General features: G+C 41.7%; 1 protein-coding gene across 4 annotated transcripts; it reads right to left on the bottom strand.

Moving 5' to 3' along the window:
* Positions 1-852: 852 nt before the first annotated feature.
* Positions 853-19,167, bottom strand: c2cd2l (c2cd2 like). 4 transcript variants are annotated; one of them, XM_029447722.1, is made up of 15 exons: positions 18,881-19,167; positions 18,122-18,575; positions 8,201-8,296; positions 7,958-8,077; positions 6,820-6,930; positions 5,953-6,066; positions 5,754-5,853; positions 5,535-5,667; positions 4,983-5,047; positions 4,601-4,722; positions 3,968-4,139; positions 3,758-3,856; positions 3,203-3,336; positions 2,563-2,779; positions 853-1,611 (listed from the first exon to the last, which is right to left on the bottom strand). In XM_029447722.1, the coding sequence occupies exons 2-15, from the start codon at positions 18,485-18,487 to the stop codon at positions 1,367-1,369; spliced, it is 2,094 nt and encodes a 697-aa protein (XP_029303582.1). In that variant the 5' UTR covers positions 18,488-18,575; positions 18,881-19,167; the 3' UTR covers positions 853-1,366. The 4 variants fall into 4 exon arrangements, with proteins under 4 accessions (XP_029303582.1, XP_029303583.1, XP_029303585.1 ...); XM_029447723.1 differs by having other exon boundaries at positions 2,563-2,776; XM_029447725.1 differs by having other exon boundaries at positions 3,203-3,297.
* Between the last annotated feature and the right edge of the window lie 100 nt (positions 19,168-19,267).

The raw sequence follows: 19,267 nt of genomic DNA, 5'->3' as shown, positions 1-19,267 counted from the left end.
CAATGTTGTTGCTCGCAATTCCTCAGCAGACGATCTCTGAAACCTTCCCAGATACCTCAAAAAATAAATTCAATCTAAACTGCAGAACTGTTGCTGTATTGTCACTTATGGGAGACTTACATTTATTTAAAAAAACAAAAAACATTATTATATTGCTCCTGAATTTAGTTAGTAAAATAGGTTTAGTTAGTTTATGATTATAAGCTAATCACATATCAGCATTTCCTGCAAACAATTATGCCTGCAACCCATGCGAAGCATTTCGCTCATTGCATTATACGCAGCCTTGGTGCACAGTTATGATACTTATTGCAATAATGAAATGGCCACATGAGCATCAACTGAAGTCTCTATAATGTGTGTAGATGTACTTTTAACTTAATTGGAGCCACAAGGAGTGCAAGACCTGATCATGTTTGTTTTTTTAACTCACAAAAAAAAGTCAATCTTATTGCCCGGCTCGAGTCTGCTAGAGATCCTGCCTGGGTGAAGTTTTAAAAGCAAACAGAAAATTATTATGAGTGTTATATTCCACAGAAAGTACCTTTTTTATAAAATAAAAATGTACAATAAATATGTTACCTTTTCATATAAGATACAACATCGAACAACATTGTTTGCAATTATGAATGGACTTGAAAAGACTGATTTTTGTTACTTGAAGTATGTGTTAATGACATTTGCTTGGAAAAACACAGCAATGGCTCTATTTTACAGAGTAATGTAACTATTATATATATACTATTATTACCTGTTTTTTGGGGGGGTATTTAAAATAAATAGCACTGGTTTCATTAGAACCACATAATAATAATAATAATAATAATAATAATAATAATAATAATAATAATAATAATAATAATAATAATAATAATAATAATAATAATAATAATAATAAATGAACGTTATATGTCCTAGGAATTTTACATGTGCTGTTAAAAACAGTCCAAAGTGCAACCAAATGCATCATACTGGCATTTTATATCATCAAATAGTTTGAGAACATTTACACCATCCATCACAATCAAATATTCCTGCTATAGTTTGTGTTCAAAGACATTTCATTGTGACTATCACCTTCTCCTCACCGAGCAGCAGATTTCTCATTGAAATAAATAGATTTCATAATCACATTTAAAGTTCAGTGATGTGAATAAACATGACTCCTGTCCTGAAGGTGCAATCGTTTCTCTCCAGAGGAAAGTCTTCCCAGAGGTATCTTCCTTTCAAGACGTACAGGTGACAACAGGATGTTCAAGTTGGACGGGACTCCTGCAAAGTTTAGTGGTTCTTCTGACAGTAATACCAGAGGCCTTAAAACAACGCTTAAGTCAGGTTGACCCGTGTCCTACCCTCACAATGATTTTCAGTTATCCAGCGAGCTCGCTCCTCCGTTGGTAGCTTTGCCTTTTGATTTGCCCGATGAGCGGAAAGAGAAGCGCTTGATGAGACGCCGGGAGAAGCTGCCAGACTTTTTACGGTTGATAGTTGAGACAGCAGCAAAGTTATTGCCCATGTTGGAGATGTCTTCGTGGGATTGGCTGAGGCAGGACTCCTTCTCTCGGTGTCTTCTGCGGAAGAACAGCTTCGTCCCACTCTGTAGAAAGCCCACTAGAGGAAGCAGACAGAATGTGTCACTGTATTTAATACATAATTACTGTATCGGGACCTTGTTGAAAAGCACTAACCAATCACACAACTTCAAGTTTTATGAATTAATTCACTGATTTTAATGAGATATCTCCCTTATAAAAATAATATTCAAATTTAGCACATCTATTAAAAAACGCTTTGGTGTGGTTGGGTTTATGCCGCAGCATGGCCTCCAGGGGGCAGCAGAGTCTGTCATGTTATATGGCCTCCAGGGGGCAGCAGAGTCTCATGTTATATGGCCTCCAGGGGGCAGCAGAGTCTGTCATGTTATATGGCCTCCAGGGGGCAGCAGAGTCTCATGTTATATGGCCTCCAGGGGGCAGCAGAGTCTCATGTTATATGGCCTCCAGGGGGCAGCAGAGTCTCATGTTATATGGCCTCCAGGGGGCAGCAGTCTCATGTTATATGGCCTCCAGGGGGCAGCAGAGTCTCATGTTATATGGCCTCCAGGGGGCAGCAGAGTCTCATGTTATATGGCCTCCAGGGGGCAGCAGAGTCTCATGTTATATGGCCTCCAGGGGGCAGCAGAGTATCATGTTATATGGCCTTCAGGGGGCAGCAGAGTCTCATGTTATATGGCCTGTAAATCTGACATTGCTCAATTGGAAGTTTTGATGTGATGTAAGGCTCTAAAAGATTTGTTTGCATGTGAAATAAACTGTACTATTTAATAGAACATCAGTAAGTTATGAAAATATAAAAATAACATGGTCAAAATCTATTTAATTTATGCTTTGATGACCAGAGAAGTGGCAACATGCAATCAAACAATTTGCAAAAACAACATTTGATTAGCTAAATATTGTGTTTGCACTTAGCATAAGACATTACTCAACAATGTTCGTGGAAACTGAACCTCTGATGATTTTATTGCACAGATCAAGCAGCAAACTATGAAAACCGTGTTACCTTTATGGTCCTTGAGGCTGCAGGTTTCCAAGGCACCAGTGGAACCAGTATCTGATTCCACATCGTCCACAGAGGGACGCTCCGACACGTCGGAGGGTGTGGTTTCATCTGGGTCCAGGTGGTGTCCCGCCCCGTAATGGTTGGCGAGCATGGCAGCGTCCATGGCTGCGGCATAGCCGCTCGATAACGCACAGTCATCTTCTGAGAGGGGAACCTGCTGAGTGTTAGATATTGAATCAAATGATGCCTTTTTAAAAATGTTAGCATGATTAATTAAGGGGATATGAGTGATGGAAGTGTTTAAAAGCTTATTGGAATTGCAACTTAAAACAGTGCAAGTGTAGCCTCTTGCATTGAATATATTTCTGCAGTCTTTCAGGTAAAAATCAGGTCAGAGGACTAGAATTCCACTATAATGTGAACCAATCAATGGGCTACATTGAGATCAAACTCATTTTGCCTGGCTAAATGTCAAAGTTAAAATATTGATTTAATTTACAAAGATAGCTGTGCAGGTAGCTGACGTGCACCAAAATAAATATACTATACTGTATGTCTAAAAAGTAGAGATGAATGGTGTTTTACCAGTTAGGGTACAAATTCAACAAGCCGCTACATTTGACAGTTTCCATTGTCTGACCTTTGACACTCCCGAGATGATCAGCGTGCTCCTCTTTGTTGGTGTCTTCCGCGCTACTTTGGAGGCGGACTCCGTCAGCTGCCGAATGGCCGTCTCTGCAACAGGATCCAGGCCATTAGAGAGGCGGCTGCTCTCTGAGCAACACAAATATGTAAATCAGCACTATACTAGTAAACTGCGATAGAGTTTTTTCAGAAAGGTGCACATTATTGCATTGATCCAAGTTGAAAATGTATCGTTTATCAGAAATACAAAACCTCTTTTGTATCAAACTAAGAAGAACATTATTTAAATGTCTGAGATGAATCATATATATAAAGTTAAAGTTATTATTATCTATCATGGTTGACAGATTTTGTTGCGCTGTGCTTTGTATAAGCAAGTTATTTCTCTATTCAAACCTATTGAAAAACGACATTAAGGTACCTACACCGAGATGCATGATGTGACTGTAAAGTGCATTCCTCTCATCTCGCGTTACACTGCAGCTGGCTGCTTATCCTACTTTGCATTTGCTATGTAAAACAACGTCTGGCCTTTCAGTCTCAAACTCACTGCTGAGGTTGGGGCTGGTGCTGCTTCTGCCATCTGTCAGGATGGTGGGTTTCTTCTCCGTCACCTCCACTTTGGACGGCGAACGCAAAGGGGAATCACCTGAAAGGCATCGCAACCGTTGTATTTCATTGCAAATGTTATCACAGCATCCTTATATATCTGGTTGTACAACTACCCCAGAACAATGTAATGCTTGATCTGTGCATCTACCTGGACTGCGGTCCAGTTTCAGTCGAGACTGGACGGTGGTGACGGTGGTGACGATGGTTCCATCGGGCATGATGGTTCGGTCCACGTCAACTTTCTTGCTGGGGGTGAGGGAGGAACGAAGTGGGAAAGCATTGTGGGCGCCGCGGGGCTCCTCTGTTTCCACATACAGCAGCTGGAAGAGTACAAAAGAAAAACCTTCATTTAGCTAATAAAGCGTGTGGTGCAAGTGGCCACTTTATTAAAGAGGTCGACACTTTACTTAGACTGACGTATGGACAGGCAGGGAACATTTCAGATGACTTGTCAGTACAACAGATTGTACCGATATAAAAGAAGATGTTTATGTTTTCTTTGACGAAATATGTAAATTTCCAAAAGGGAAAAGAAAGGCAACAAGTTGGCTGGTGAAAAAGGCCAGAAGAGATGTGAGACAGCACTCACAGGCATGACAATGGACCATGTATCAGCCGTTATACAACACTCCCTCTCCCTTTGTGGGGAATCTATTTTTCATCCCAGCTTGCTTGATGTTAGATACTAAAGCGTGATGTAACTGTACACGTCAAAGTCGGAACATGGTTTTGTAAGAGCTTTCCATAATTTGACAGCGATGCGCTGCATCTTGTCGCTCACCTCCACTGTGATGGTAGCGTTTGGTGCCAAGCCGTGGCCGGGACTTATTGACAGTGTATGTTGTCCAGTGGGCACTTTGGATCGGAGGTCCAAGGGGATGGAGGCGTGGCCGGGCAGGAATTCTGTCCAGATTTAAAACAGAAAAGAAAAAACATATTTGTACAAACAGGATAAGACCTGTTCCTTCAATTTACTTCTGAGGCCACAATGGGAGCATCTCCTCACATTTGATCAATTCTAAAAAAAACGCTACCCGTTACAGTGAGCCTGCCAACAGTGCATTTGAGGCATCGATGATTTTTGCTTAAGCAGTCTAAACATTCCCGCTGATCAGGTTTCTGAGCAGCAGCCAACACTAAATTGCTATTGTGCAATTCCTTACGTTCTCTGTTGCCGTTCCGCTCCAGAAGTCTTACTCTCAGCTCTTTGGTCTCTAGGCCCAGCTCCCTGCGACACACAGGAAACAACTGTGTTAGATTGTGAAACCCCACTATGCAAAATTACATTAATTGGAAAAATGTGACTTGTGCCCGTAATGTTGTGCCAGAATGTTCTCTAACATTTAATATTTCTCTATATACAAGCAACAGTCATTATTTATTACATTTATTAATACAACTAATCTGCTTCATTGTGTGTGGGTGTGGTTTGGTCAGATTTGATTGACAGTTACGGTAACAACCCACCAACTGTGATCAGATTCTGATTCAAAGGTTGCTAAATCCTGATTGGGGCACAGACTAATGTGACATCACCTACTTTAATAATGTGATAAGAGTGGAGAGTTAAACCATACAGACATCTCTCATGTGATTTAACCAAAACGGGTTTAGCTGATCAACAGGATACATTATCAGAGCCTTTATTGTTTTCATGAATGTACAAACTCATGACACATTAAAAGCAGTTTTTGACGTCACAGCAGCCATCTTACAGAGCGATTTCTTCACTCCATTCCAGTGGGGCGTTGGAGTTGCTGGGCACACACAGGAAGCGGGTTTTCCTCTCTGTGGAGGGTTGGTCCAGGCTCAGGACACAGCACAGCTCCCCTGATCTAGAACACTGACCTGCATGCACAAAGCGAAAGAGTGAGCGTTGGCAATCTGCAGGAAGCCAGGCGGAAAGGATCTGAAGCTGAGGGAGAATATCTGACCTTTACTTAAGGTCGCCCTGAGCTGCTGGAGCAGTAGTCGTCTCACCAAGACACTCTGGGGTACAGAGTTCAATCTCGCTGATTGATGGTCCATGGGGGCCTGTGAGTGTGCAGAAAAAAGGGTGCAGAACAAAGGATGTATCATCCTGCAGCATAGCAATTTATTTATCAAAGAAAGAGAACGGCACATGTTTCTCACCAAAGGACTGGACGCACAAGTCTTGAGGTTGAGGACCATGGCTGGCTGTGCGCTGAACAGAGTATCCTCTATCAGTCCCTTAATCGTGTCCAGGTCGGCCTCACCTTCAGTGTCCTGAAAAGAAAAAGAAGCAGCAGATTACGATAAAGCAATATGTGTTGTAGCAGGGTAGGTCGACAAACTCAACTATAAGTGAAAACTAGGGCTTTTAATAAAGGTTCATTTCTGATATTATCTTAATTTTTGTACGTAATTGTTTACTGTTGCATGAAACTGAAAAGTGATTTAGTTTGTTCAAAAAGCACCTTTAGGGGATTTAACCAATCCCAATATTCCATACTTACATTTGGCTTGACTACATCATTTAGACTTTATATTCTTGTCTTCAGATTCAGTAGGTATTCCCTGAGAGCTATGCTATTTATTGTGCTGAATATTAGTTTTATTTCTAGGGCTAAGGGTATAAATTATATTTATATAACCACAATAGCAAAAACTAAATCCAGATATTTATTGAGGTTGATGAAGTCATAAAATGTGACAACAGGCATACAAAGCTTAATAAAAAATAAAAAACTCAACAGAAGCTTTGAATCAAAAATTCATGCACGTTTATGTAACGATATTTGAGGACGGCATTTCCCTCATGACTCATGGCGACTTTAATGGGATGGAAAGTGACTCACATGCAAAACATCACATGCTGACTGAGATTTATGAAGATCATTTGAAAGAAAGCATGAGTGCATAATGTGTTTCCTTTTCTTGAATGTATGCAACCTTTTAGTTTGTAAACAGAACGAGGCCTCTGCTGACTGCATGATGCACACATATCGTATTGATGACATCAGTATCAGGTGTTCTCACCCGTCTCTGCAGCTTGCATGGAGACACGTTCAGAGTAAATGATGGCTGTTTGGAAATAGTCCAGGACATCAGCAGACCCTCGTCCTCCACCTCCTCCAGACACACCACCACCTGATGGAGACAGACAGGGGGAGCAAGGTTGGAAAACACATTACACATAGATGCAGACAGCACGTCAACCTGTATGCTTTTATGGTAGTTTATAAGAGTAATATAGTAAGGATTATACACATAGCATTTTCTCACTACTACATAGTACCACACACACTACCGTACACAGTACTAAATGTTGATAATGTAGTACACTTTTTAGGGCTGGTTGTTAGCTTCTAAAATACACCAGCTAACATTTGGAGTTAGAGAACATGGAGACGACACTTTATTCTGGTGTAAAAATGTATTTTCTCCTTATGCAGCTAGATGGTGAAAAGAGTGACGTACAGTTGGAAAATCACTTCCAACATGATTATCCTCTTAAAGAAAGAGAGAAAACAAACGTCCCTGACACAGGAAGCAACAGGATTTATGGGAAATGTGTTCGTACTGTGGGTTTGGTAAATACTTGTATTATAGAAATCAGACAGCAAAGGTATTATCGCGTAAGCTGGCTTTGTCCACGACATCTGCAATGTTTGAAAAGCCCATAGAAATATATTACGAGTGCGTCCAACATCTTGGGCAATTTGCTTTGTCTGGAACACAGCAAGAAATAACAGTCTGTATTGCTTTGATTTCTTCTTCCTTTCATTCCTGGCACACAAGACACAGGAAGTGCATTGGTAACTCCCGCCAGTTAAACACAACAACGCATTTGGACTGGAATGATGTTCATGTTTATTTGCATATAGAGCGGGGAAGTGAGATCCGATCTCAATTGGTCACTCGAGACGCATATTGAGACGCATTCTAATGCCAGGTGTGAATCGACATACTTAGAGCTGTCCAGGTGTGATCGATTCACACCTGGTGTAAACAGGGCTTCTAACACTCCTCGTTTAATGACAATAAGGGCGGGATTACATGCAATTCTTTAGATTTGAATAACAATGCAAATGATGCTCTGAGATTCTCGTTTGTTTAAGAGGCCTGCCCTCAAATGTGCAAATTTAAAAAAAATCCAGGTGGTGTGCTTTCGTACCTTTGCGACCATAGGTGCTATAGTGATCTGATAGGTGTCCATGGAAACGGCAGCATGTGACTGCTGGGTGACCGTTACAGGAAGTGTCACTGTGTCCACCCAACATTTACAGTGTAAAACCTGTAAAAAAAAAAAGGAGAGGTTGGCAAAGGACAAAACCGAAACAGAGAATGTCGGTCCAGGATGTTTGTCATGTATTGCCCCAATTAAAATATACTGGGTGAATGGGTGGAGATTACTTACCATCCGGTGTGCCGATTGGTCAGTGCAGGTCACACTATCTATTACAGAGGCAGCAGCTAACTGTAGACTGCTGTCAAACGTGATCTGGATGGAGCTCTGGGAAAGACAGAAATATTACATAAGAGAAAGAGGAGAGACACTTGGGGATGACACAAAAAGATTGTGTCCTGCTGCGATGCAGCCTTTAATGCAGCTAGTTCGCAGATAGTCACAGTCTTTACAGATTTTTAGTCTGTTACTAAATTAAATTGCTGCTGTATCATTTAAACTAAAATGCAAATTAACTGAGGCATTTCTTGAATTTTAAGCACGTTTGGAATCAGACGCTGATTACTTCATCCACATGCACACAACGCATCCTTAAAAAACAACATTGCTGTTTGTGCACATCCCTACAATGTGTGATTATGTTCTTATGCCAAAGTTTCACCATTACAAGGGGGGGACATTGTTGCATGGAATTTACATGAATAAATAAACAAACTCCTGTAAGGTGCCATAATGTGTATGCCATCAAACATGAGGCTATTGTATTTATTTACCATGCATTGCAAATCACAAATGTGGTTCAAGTCCAGGCAGTTCTGTAGATGCGTGCACTCAGATGAACAGTGCCTGAAGATACTGGCAAACAGATGACAACATATGTTTGACCAAAGGGTGGCAATGAGGACATTCAAGTTCCTCTTCTGTAATAATGTGGAGGCTGTGGGTTCCCCCTCTCAATCAGCCTCACAACTGCGTCCATTGTCAAGACAGCATCAGTCAATGCTTAGTCATGCTTACATAAATACAAGAGACAACCCCAACTAAAGGAGTTCGTATCGCATGTGCGCATGTGTGTGTGCATGTGTGTGCATGTGTGTGCATGTGTGTGCATGTGTGTGCGTGTGTGTGCGTGTGTGTCAGAGGATCTGTGTCAATGGTTGTTTTTAAAGCTTTAAATGGCTCACGAGATGCAAGCGAGAGAAATCAAATCCCCTATTGTCAGGGCATATGTCTCTATGTCCACGTCCAATCACTATCAAATGTAACAGTGGAGGCGGGGCAGAAGTGGGTGGATGATATAACAAAGTCTGTGATGAGTGTGTGTGTCAGTGTTCCAGCCAGAAGGGCAGGAAGCCAAGTGTGATGCTGTAAGCTTACGTAGTTTCCCTGCACCAACACGGCAGCCACATGACTAGAGCGTACAACCGGCTGTGTTTACTTCGGTTGGCTGAAGCTTTCAAAACTGCTCAGTCACCCAACCATTTATTACATGCAAAGTGCATAACGAATATGATGAGATGTATGTCAGATAAACCCTATGTCACTGTATTCGAACCCCACTGGCATCTTCGCAATGAGGCAAATTGGAGTCGGTTTGCATTCTGCAATAATGAGCACGAGGAGAGCAAAATAGTGGATTTTGCCTTTACTAGAAATCTAAAAGTGTAGATATAGACAGAAAATATGGGAAGAGAACTATAGAAATATATAAAGTCTGTGGGTATGACAAATATCAACAAATGTCTGTTGCGCCTATATCAAGTGCAGACCTCAATTTATGACAAGTCATTGTGCATTTACAACACAGATTTGCGTTTTTTATGTGACAAAAACAGGCAACTTTATATTTTTCCAAATAGCTTAAGGACACACAGCAGCACAGGCTGATATAATTTCCTGTTAAAATTCACTTTCTGGGCTGAACTATATTCCCAGCGTCATATTTTTTGGTATTTGCCACAATGATAGTTTAACATTTTGCAGCATACATGCTTGGAAGTTAATATGGAACATCCATCACCCAGTCTTTAGGTGTATCATGTGCCTGAAATTGCCTGGTATACAGTTTTCTATTCCTTAAAGGGGAGTTTACGCAGACATTTTGCATCCATTGGCTTTTTCTGTAGCCATCTGGTGCTCTGTGGTGTTGTACATCCTCCTGGCAGAGGCTACAGAGAGGGCAATGCTGGCAGCATAACCTCCGATTTGTCCTTGTGAACCACTACTGTTCAACTGAGTGTGTATGTGAAAGGTATTTCTGGAACGAGCCAGCTCCAGAGGACATCCATGGTGTCACTTCAGGTTTATCAGTCACCCCCTTTGGGTCCGACTGGCTGAACGCCTGTGTAAAGCATGTGGGTCAACCAGAATAACACTCCCCCTGTGGCATTTGTTGACCTTCATGTTCCTTCCCTTCCTTTTCTTTTAGTACGCCTACTGTGTATCTCCGGGTTTAGGCTACAAACGTTGTCCTGAAGAAAAAGCTATTTACAATAAAACATTTGTGTTTGCATTTCTACATTTAATACATTTAGCCTACATACACAAACACACTGGTTTAATAACTTTGAATGACAAAACACATTAGGATCTTTTTTATTACCCATGCTAGCAGTGCGGCTGGCAATGTTAGCATGCGCACACTGCTAACAAGAAAAGCAAATGTAAGCATGCTAACACTCCAAGTTAAATTGATAAACATGGTAAACATTACCTGGTAAATATCAGCAGTAAATGTTAGTGAGCATGTTAGCATGCTAAATGTAGCATTTAGCCTTACAGCGGCCAGAGGGGTTGTAGACTTTTAGGTTCCTGACTGAGTTAAATGACCCGGAAGTATCTAAGTAGCAGCCATGACAAGTGTTTTGTACAGGAATACTTACTGGAATTGTTCAGCATTTAGTTTTTCACTGTACTAATTTTCTATATGATACAAATAAATATCCGCTGTCGCATAATTACATAGCCTAGTGTTAGTGCAGTCAGATTCACTTAGCACTGCGGTTGTCTTTTCATAAGACCTTATGAATTCTCCTTTACATCTCTCCTTGTAAAGTAACTTTTTGACTATTCGACCACAATAGCTGCTTAAATTTATAAACCAATCCCCCCCCGTCAGCCTTTGATCATGCATTGCTAGATGTAATGTTTGATTTAAACTGATTAACAGTAAAGTAAGCATGTGAATATCAAAAAAAAAAAAATCTGTCAAATACAATACATTACATTACATTCATTTAGCTAAATAACAGTACATTAAAACTATGACGAGATAGAACAAAACTGCATGGACTCCTATATATCGGCTCCGAGGATTGTTTCTTTTAACTGTCCCAAAGGTCCGTACAGAACTTGGGAAAAGGGCGTTTAGTTACGCTGCTCCGGTTTCTTTGAACCAGCTGCAGAATGAGCTGAAACTCAGAGAGCTGGTCTCTGTAAACAGACTCTTAACGACATTGAAGCAGACCGCTGTGTCTGTAAATGCTTTGATTAATGTTGTGATTGTGACTGTTTCTGATTTGTCTGTAACTGTGCTGCTGCCTATCTTGGCCAGGACGCTCTTGAAAAAGAGATTTTAAATCTCAATGAGACCTATCCTGGTAAAATAAAGGTTATAAATAAATAAATGTTTAGCAAAATAATAATAATAATAATCTAGCGTCACTTTAAAAATGTGTTCAGGTACTATATATTATTGGAATGATGCATAATGTGTGTTAAATGCTCAGTCAACGTAGCCCCCTTAAAGATTGATGCCTGACACAGAAATATTGTAAAATTGAAGTAAACTTTAGGTTGTTAAAGTAAAACTGAGTTTCATTAGTGACAGTGACTAGCGTTGGTTTCCTGCTCAGTCATTGCAAATGAGTGCTGAATGCTTAACGTTCCCTGTCATTAAGAAGAAATCTACTTTAGCATAACCACACGGCATTAATCATCTACAGAGAGGGAGTCAGAGTGGGACGAAGTGAACTGTGGCCTCAAGCTAATCAGCAGGCTCTTTATAATTGCAGATCTTGAATGGACAGGGAGCTTCCTTCTCTGCAAATGCACACTTGTGTGTTCTATTAGTCGTCCTCGACCACCCACTGAACACAGTGACGATGGCTTGACATCATGTGCCAGCTGCAGATGCAGGCACAGTCTGACAATGCTATTATGATCTGCTGGACTGAATAGGCCAACCAGTTCTTCAAGCCTCCTCCAAGAAATAATCCAGAGTCATTTGAATATTCCACATCAAGCCCGGCGGCCAACGCAAGATTATATCCAGAAGGTCCCGCAGTAATGCTTCAGTAGACGGACATTTTCTCTGGACAAACAACTGAGTCATGAAACAAGCTGCAACATGGGATAACTGTACACAAGTGCAGAAAGTGCTTTTTATGCACAGTGTGCAAATCATGCTTATGGCTTGTGTTGAATGCACTTTAACCTTTGGAAGCATACAGCTAAATCATTATCATGCTGAATTTGACTTAATAAAGCGTTAATGGGTATATAAGTAAATCTAGTATACTGGTGACTCCATGGAAATCACCACATGCACGTACTGTATGGATGTGTTGGTGCATCAGGTACACGTCCCTCTCTTTACATTGTCACATAAAACCAGCTGTGATTACAGGAACAAAGGAAGAGTGAGGAGGGGGATCTCATTAGACTAGAGGTAGACTTGACATATCTTCATAATTGAGAAGAACCCAGCAGCAACACATGGCCAGTGCTCAACCACTCTGCTTTTCACCTTGGGGTTGCAATTGTCTCCTCTAATCTATATCTTAAGAGAGGCACTCTGAGTCTCTCACAAAATCATCTAATTATATTTTATCTCTTTAAATTAAATTGCGAGATAAAAGTACAAATCTCTTGACAAAATATCTTCAAGGAAGAAGCCGAATGTGGCACTGTCACTAAGGCCTTGTCTTTTGTCTCTACAAACCCAAACAATGATGCTTTAGCTTTTACCATTTGCTGCAGTTTATTGTATTTAAGCAATAACCCCAGATCTCAGCCCTCTGGAGCGCTTTGTTAGCCGAATAGATAAAGTGCATGCCATATAACTGCAAAGCCCAGGGTTCAATTCCAGCCTTGGGACCTTTGTTGCATGTCATACCCCTCTCTCTCTCTTGTCATGTTGGTTTGAGTACTGGACTTGTCTGGGTCAGGTCCCTTCTGAGGACGGTGTATCATTAGACCGCATTCTGACACTCAAAATGAGTGAGACAGCATGAGCTGTTCTGTAAGCTAGCAGTGTTTCCATGTTCCCACGTGAGTATTGGAGGGTTCCTGGCTAACGTCACTCTCTGCTGCAGTGAGAAGAATATCAACAAGGACAGCTGAACCAGACATCTGAAATGAGTGTTATGTGAAACTACAGATGATGACCCACTGACACTTATGCAATCTTCTTAAGTAGGAAAAAAGATCGCACAGAGGTGCAGCCCGATAAATACCAAATACCCACAGTAAGAAGTGTTCACAGCTAAATCGAAAACCTTCCTTTCCTGACTGCTACTGAAATATCCATAATGTTCATCCATATTACTGTGAACTGCTCCACTCACTGAGTGACTGGACTACATGGCATGTGTCATTTGTGCAGAAAACGCAGATCTTGAAATGAATATCATGTTTCACAATGATCCCAAGAGCAACTCAGTGTCAAAAACCAATATGTGTTTAATGCTACAGCGAATGGAGAGAAAAGGAAATAGCATCCAGGAAGTCCAGTTTGAGTGTTACATCCTTCACTGCCTAGTCTTTAAGCCAGATGTCAGAAGACTTACATGAGCATTACCTAATCTATGAAAAGCCAGAGAGGCTAAAAACAAGGCCTAATTCTTCCAGAGATATGAAAGACATAACTATGATTGTATAAAACAATATGCCACACTCTCTGATCAAATTCTCAGCGAGAGAGCGAAAACAGGAGTATTCCCCAAAATGTCCAGCTAGGCCTTTAATCGCCGAATCCTTTTGTCAATATAGTTGCCGATTAATTTCCTGTCAAACGTCTTAGCAATAAAGCTTTAAATATGATGATTTCCTTGAGGTTACAGATGGATATTTGTACCAACTTACAAGGTGTGTTGAGTAACAGCAGGATGTTGTTTCTGGTTTCTCCCAGTTTTTAGCCAAAAACAAAATTTACATGACTTTACATAATGCAACCTCAGCTGTCAGCTCCTTTATTTATTAATTAAGACTGTGCTGCCCGCCGGCTGCTAGTAGCGTGTGGTGCCTGAGCAAACGGGACTATACTACACACATGTAAGCGGTTGTTGCTTTCAGCCTCATGCACGACAGTGTTTAACTACAGGTGTGTAGTACTAGATTATCCATCCCTCGGCTACTAGAAGGCATTAATGGCGATCTCCTGTATCGCATATTTTTGCTGAATATCGACCGCTAACGGCAACATCCCTCAATAGCAGTGTGAACGCTGGATGTTGAAAAGCATTATCTTCCCACTCTGAATCAATAACTGCATTGATTATAAATAAAAATAAAAATCATATCACAAAAAATAAGAATGACACTGTAACGCTTGACCAAACATCATGGGGCATGCAGGGGACCTTGTTTATTGCACCAACTTTCCATGCGGGCTCATGCAACTCTCCTTTATTTGGATACATTTCAACATCCTTATTTAAAGACCTCTCTCCGCATCACTCTTAAATGCAACAAAAGTACTTAGGTTAATGGTATAAAGTGTCCTCAATCTCTGTTCCTACTGAGAAGCTCATGTAGAAACATAATCAGGAAATGCAAGTTAGAGGAGAACGTGAGGCTGATCTAGTGTCTTTTTTTTTTCTTTTTTAAGTGTCCACAGCAACATGCCTGGCAGGTGGCAGGTGCTTACTGTGTGTGAGAGGCAAAGAGTCGATGTGATTCGCTTGTTGACACTTAATTCTTGCCACATCTCCACAAATCCCCACAGCTGGTTTTTGCTGACTGTTTTTTTAGGGAGGACGTGAAAATACAACTACGAACCAAGTTACAACTCTGAGTCTAAACAGAGTTAACCGGCTATTACAACATGTAACAGCTCCATCATGAGCGCTATGGGGGCCAAATATGCAACCTTTACAAGACAAGGACAGTCACTCTTAGACCGACTCCTGGAAGTAAGCTATATCTATTGAACAAGACGTGTTTGTCATCTCAGCAACTTGTTCAAAGTTTCATTAACAAACTCACAAGGGATTTGCAAACGCCCCAAACACATTTAGAATAACAGATTGTTCTGCCCGCAGACACAATGTGACTAGCAGATAATCTATTGTGATGAGAGAGCTCGGGAAGCTTTGGCTCACACTCTCGCTTCACAAACTAAACACCACATGGACAGACAGACGTGGACTGCTTGTCTCTGTATACTCCACCACTGACGCATTTACCCAGTCTGGAGTATTATCTTACAATAAACATCACATACTTTATCACTGCCGGGGAAAAGCCTCGTCTCTTCAGGGTAAAGCATTTTATAAGACTAAAGGTCATACTGTCTTCATAGATCAAACACACTGAGGAGCATGAAGGTAAGAGGTTCTTACGTACAACAAATCTCCATAGCAACCTTCTTTTTTTTTTACTATTTCTAAGCCTCCCTCATGTGTTCAGTACTGCCAAACGGCTATTCAATTACTAACTCTATCCCAAACAGAGTAGCTGTGCTATGAGCAACTACAGGTTGCATTGTGATATATATTTAACCTGGAAACTCCATTAATCTAACACTCACTAAACACTCCAAAGTTCACCCAAGGTTCGCTCCAATGTTGTGGAGTTTCTTGGTAACTGAGAGCAACAGAGGTCACAATGGATCAACTAATTAGTAAGATAACTCAGCTGGCACGCTCCAATATACCTCCATATATAAGAGAAGCAGTTCCAAAGAACCACACTGCTCTGCTCACTGACATCTTATTACCGGCACAAAACTAGGTAACACTTCGACGAAAAGAGTTACAGCTGGCTTAATGCTGCGTACCGAAACACATGAGGTATGCAGAGAAAATACATTAGACCATGAAGGAAGAAACATGAACATGTTGGTGCTCTAACTACAGCAGCTTGTATAGTACATTAGACTGGCATGTATCCTAAAAGAAGGCACTGTCCCCTTCATTTTTAATGAAGAACCTTAAGAGCAACACCATCACTGTCAGACTTGAAAGGCATAGTTTGACATTTTGGGAGATGTGCTTTTTCTTGCAGAGACTTGAGGGCCTGATATACTCCCGAGCAGGCATGAAGACGGGCAGCTGCGGACGCCACAGACGCGTAGTAGTTCTGTTTTTAGAACTTTCTGGAGTCCGCTTGGAGGAGCTTGGTTAAATCTGCGCATTCACAACAAATTGGAGGCACACAAATGTCGCCACAGAGCCTGCGTGTACACCCTCTGACACATGGACCCTAGTGTACTCGCAGATGTACAAAGTGTAATTTTAGCTTTGGATGTGACGATCAATACCACTCTCATATTTGCACTCTAAATGTGAAGCTAGAGCCAGCGGGCAGTTAGCTTAGCTTAGCGTAAGGACTGGAAATGGAAGGAAACAGCTAGCCTGGGTGATATACTGTAGTTAAAATCCTAATCATGACATATTTCCAATATGATATCACAGTGAATGCACAATCACAAGTCAAATAATGTTCAAATGAAAATGGGATCCAAGTATATTTTTTCCCAGACCAATATGCAACACTTTCACTGAATTATTCTCTGTCTCCAAAGTGTTCATTTGAACATCTGAGGGGGGGGGGGGGGGGTCCTGTTTGTTGTGCACGTTCACTTTGTGGATTGATCTGACCCCTTTAAACTCCACGCCAACTCATCTCTCATGCAACACACACACACACACACACACACACACACACACACACACACACACACACACACACACACACACACACACACACACACACACACACACACACAACACACACACACACACACACACACACACACTTCCTGAGTGGGGGGTGTAGAGGATCCACCTCCTCTTCCAGCAGTGCTCATAGCAAACATCTGACTGTGTGGAAGACTTTGATTCACACAGATCAAAAGGAACTATTTGAAAGAAGAAAGACCTTTAGAAACTTACGACGAGCCTCTAACACGTGCCAGACGACCAACTGTCTGGAGTACTGACAACACTGGATCCAATATTTCTGTGTGCAGCGGCTACCTGCAGCCATTTTAATAGAATCTATGAGTTGCAGGTGAGGCAACCATTCTTCTGTCTTAAGCATCAATACAGATTTTGCCTCCTCCCACTGTGATAGAACACATCCATTTCCCCCCCCACAGGCCGGGGAATCAGACTATTTTTATGAGCCGTGGGTGTTCATACTGTGGCTACGCTGACTGGTCTTGCCTCTCCGCTCTTATGTGCATTGATTCAGAGCTGTTACGCAACGCTCTGCACCCCATCCGATTAGACACTCCAACTCCCACACCTCCACCTCCCTGCCTACACACACTTCCAGTGCACACAAGCACCCCGACTGTATGAGCCCTTGCTTAACTATTTATGCTCTGCTCAGTGGAATAACCTTAGGTGTGCTCCTCTACACACTGCCATCATGTTTTTTCAGCTCTCCTATGCAATATATTTTGCGTTACAAATTTCTCATATTTATGGCATAAAATAGGGCACGGCAATATATTGATATTATATCGATATTGTGATATGAGACTGGATATTGTCTTAGATTTTGGATATCATAATAACTGTTGTCTTTTCCTGGTTTTACAGGCTAAATAACAGTAAAGAGATGTCATTTTCTGAACTTGCCAGGATGTTATAGTTGTTGTTATTTGCCTTTACCCAATTAGTCATTATATCCACATTACTGATGATTATTTATCGAAAATCTCATTGTGTACATTTTGTGAAAGCACCAATAGTCAACCCTACAATTTTGATATCAACAGGGCCGTACTCGACTAAAGAAATCCTTAGTCGACTAACCGATTTAATCGACAGATCTGTAAAACTGAGTTTCTCCACAAAGAATCATGCAAAAGCACCACTTTAAATGTGTTTACCAATTAGTCAACTAATCCACTAAGAGGAGGCCGCACTAGACATCGAGGTATTTGGTAAAAGATATTGTGATATTAAATGAACGACTTACCCCATGCCTGCAAGCTTGCTCGTTCAGAGCTTTGACCCAGGTGCTCTGCCAGTGCTCCCTGAAGGACTTGAAGGAGAACAGAGAGGTCAACAAGCCTTTAACCCCGGCTTCAGATGCAGCTCCTCCACCCCGGCTCGATCGGAGCTTCATTAGGAATCCCCACACACCTCCAGCCTGGCTCTGGTGGGGCTGTGTGAGGGAGAGCTGCTGCCAGGCTGTTCCTCTGCTGTCCTGCTTGTCGGTCTTCCTGGATCTCCACAACCGCAGCACAGTCAGCAAGTACTGGACCAGCCATCCCAGCACAATGAGCAAGGAGGTTAGAAAGAGACCCACCAGACACAGCCAGCCCAACTCCTGGAGCTCCATCACCGTCTCCTGGAGCCTCTCATATCACCAGGTCCAGATGGAAATATCAGGACTGCCAGTCAGAGCCGATCAGCTCCCTTAGTAGCCTCTGAGTGGCAGCACAAGACAGTTAGTCATCTTAATTCAAGGGCTACTTACAATTTTGAACAGAGGAATAACCCAAAATATACAGAGGACGCACAGATGGTGGCAATGACCACCTTAACTTTAATTTGCCTGTTTTAGATCACGTTAAAACACCGCGTGTTTGATATGAAGCAGAAGCCCTTGAACCCAAAACTGCGTTAACGTTACGTAGATATCGGAAGATGAATCGTGAATTAGCAAACAGGACGATGCAGTGCAGGTAAACGGAAAACACTCCGATTATAAACTGTATTAATAACAACCTACCGTTTAATTTAAACGGTCCGGGCTGCAGGCTACAGGGAATCGAAAGCGGTTCATTGGTAACATGAAGCTGGCTTCATGGCGATGTGCTGCCAACAACTAATGTGTTTGTCCCAGCTCCAAACCATGAGCGATGTTTTGACTGATGTCTCTCTGCTGTGATTTATCGATTCAAAATGAAGCCTTCGGCTCTCTGTTAGAGCATTACAGTCTCCGGTGGGTTTTAATTCTCCGCTACTCGTACCCTCCTACCTCTGTAACCTCTCTACAAAGATGATTTGACAAAGAGCAGCAGCTGCCCACAGGTGGCGCTGCAGAGGAGGAACGCAACAGTAAAAAGGAAGTGAAAGGCAGAACCTTCAAAATAAAAGCAGAACATTTAAAACGTAA

This window comes from Cottoperca gobio, chromosome 14, assembly GCF_900634415.1.
Source record: "Cottoperca gobio chromosome 14, fCotGob3.1, whole genome shotgun sequence".
Classification (NCBI taxonomy): domain Eukaryota; kingdom Metazoa; phylum Chordata; class Actinopteri; order Perciformes; family Bovichtidae; genus Cottoperca; species Cottoperca gobio.
Note: the sequence above shows the minus strand (reverse complement) of the source record. Positions and strands in the feature narration are given on the sequence as shown.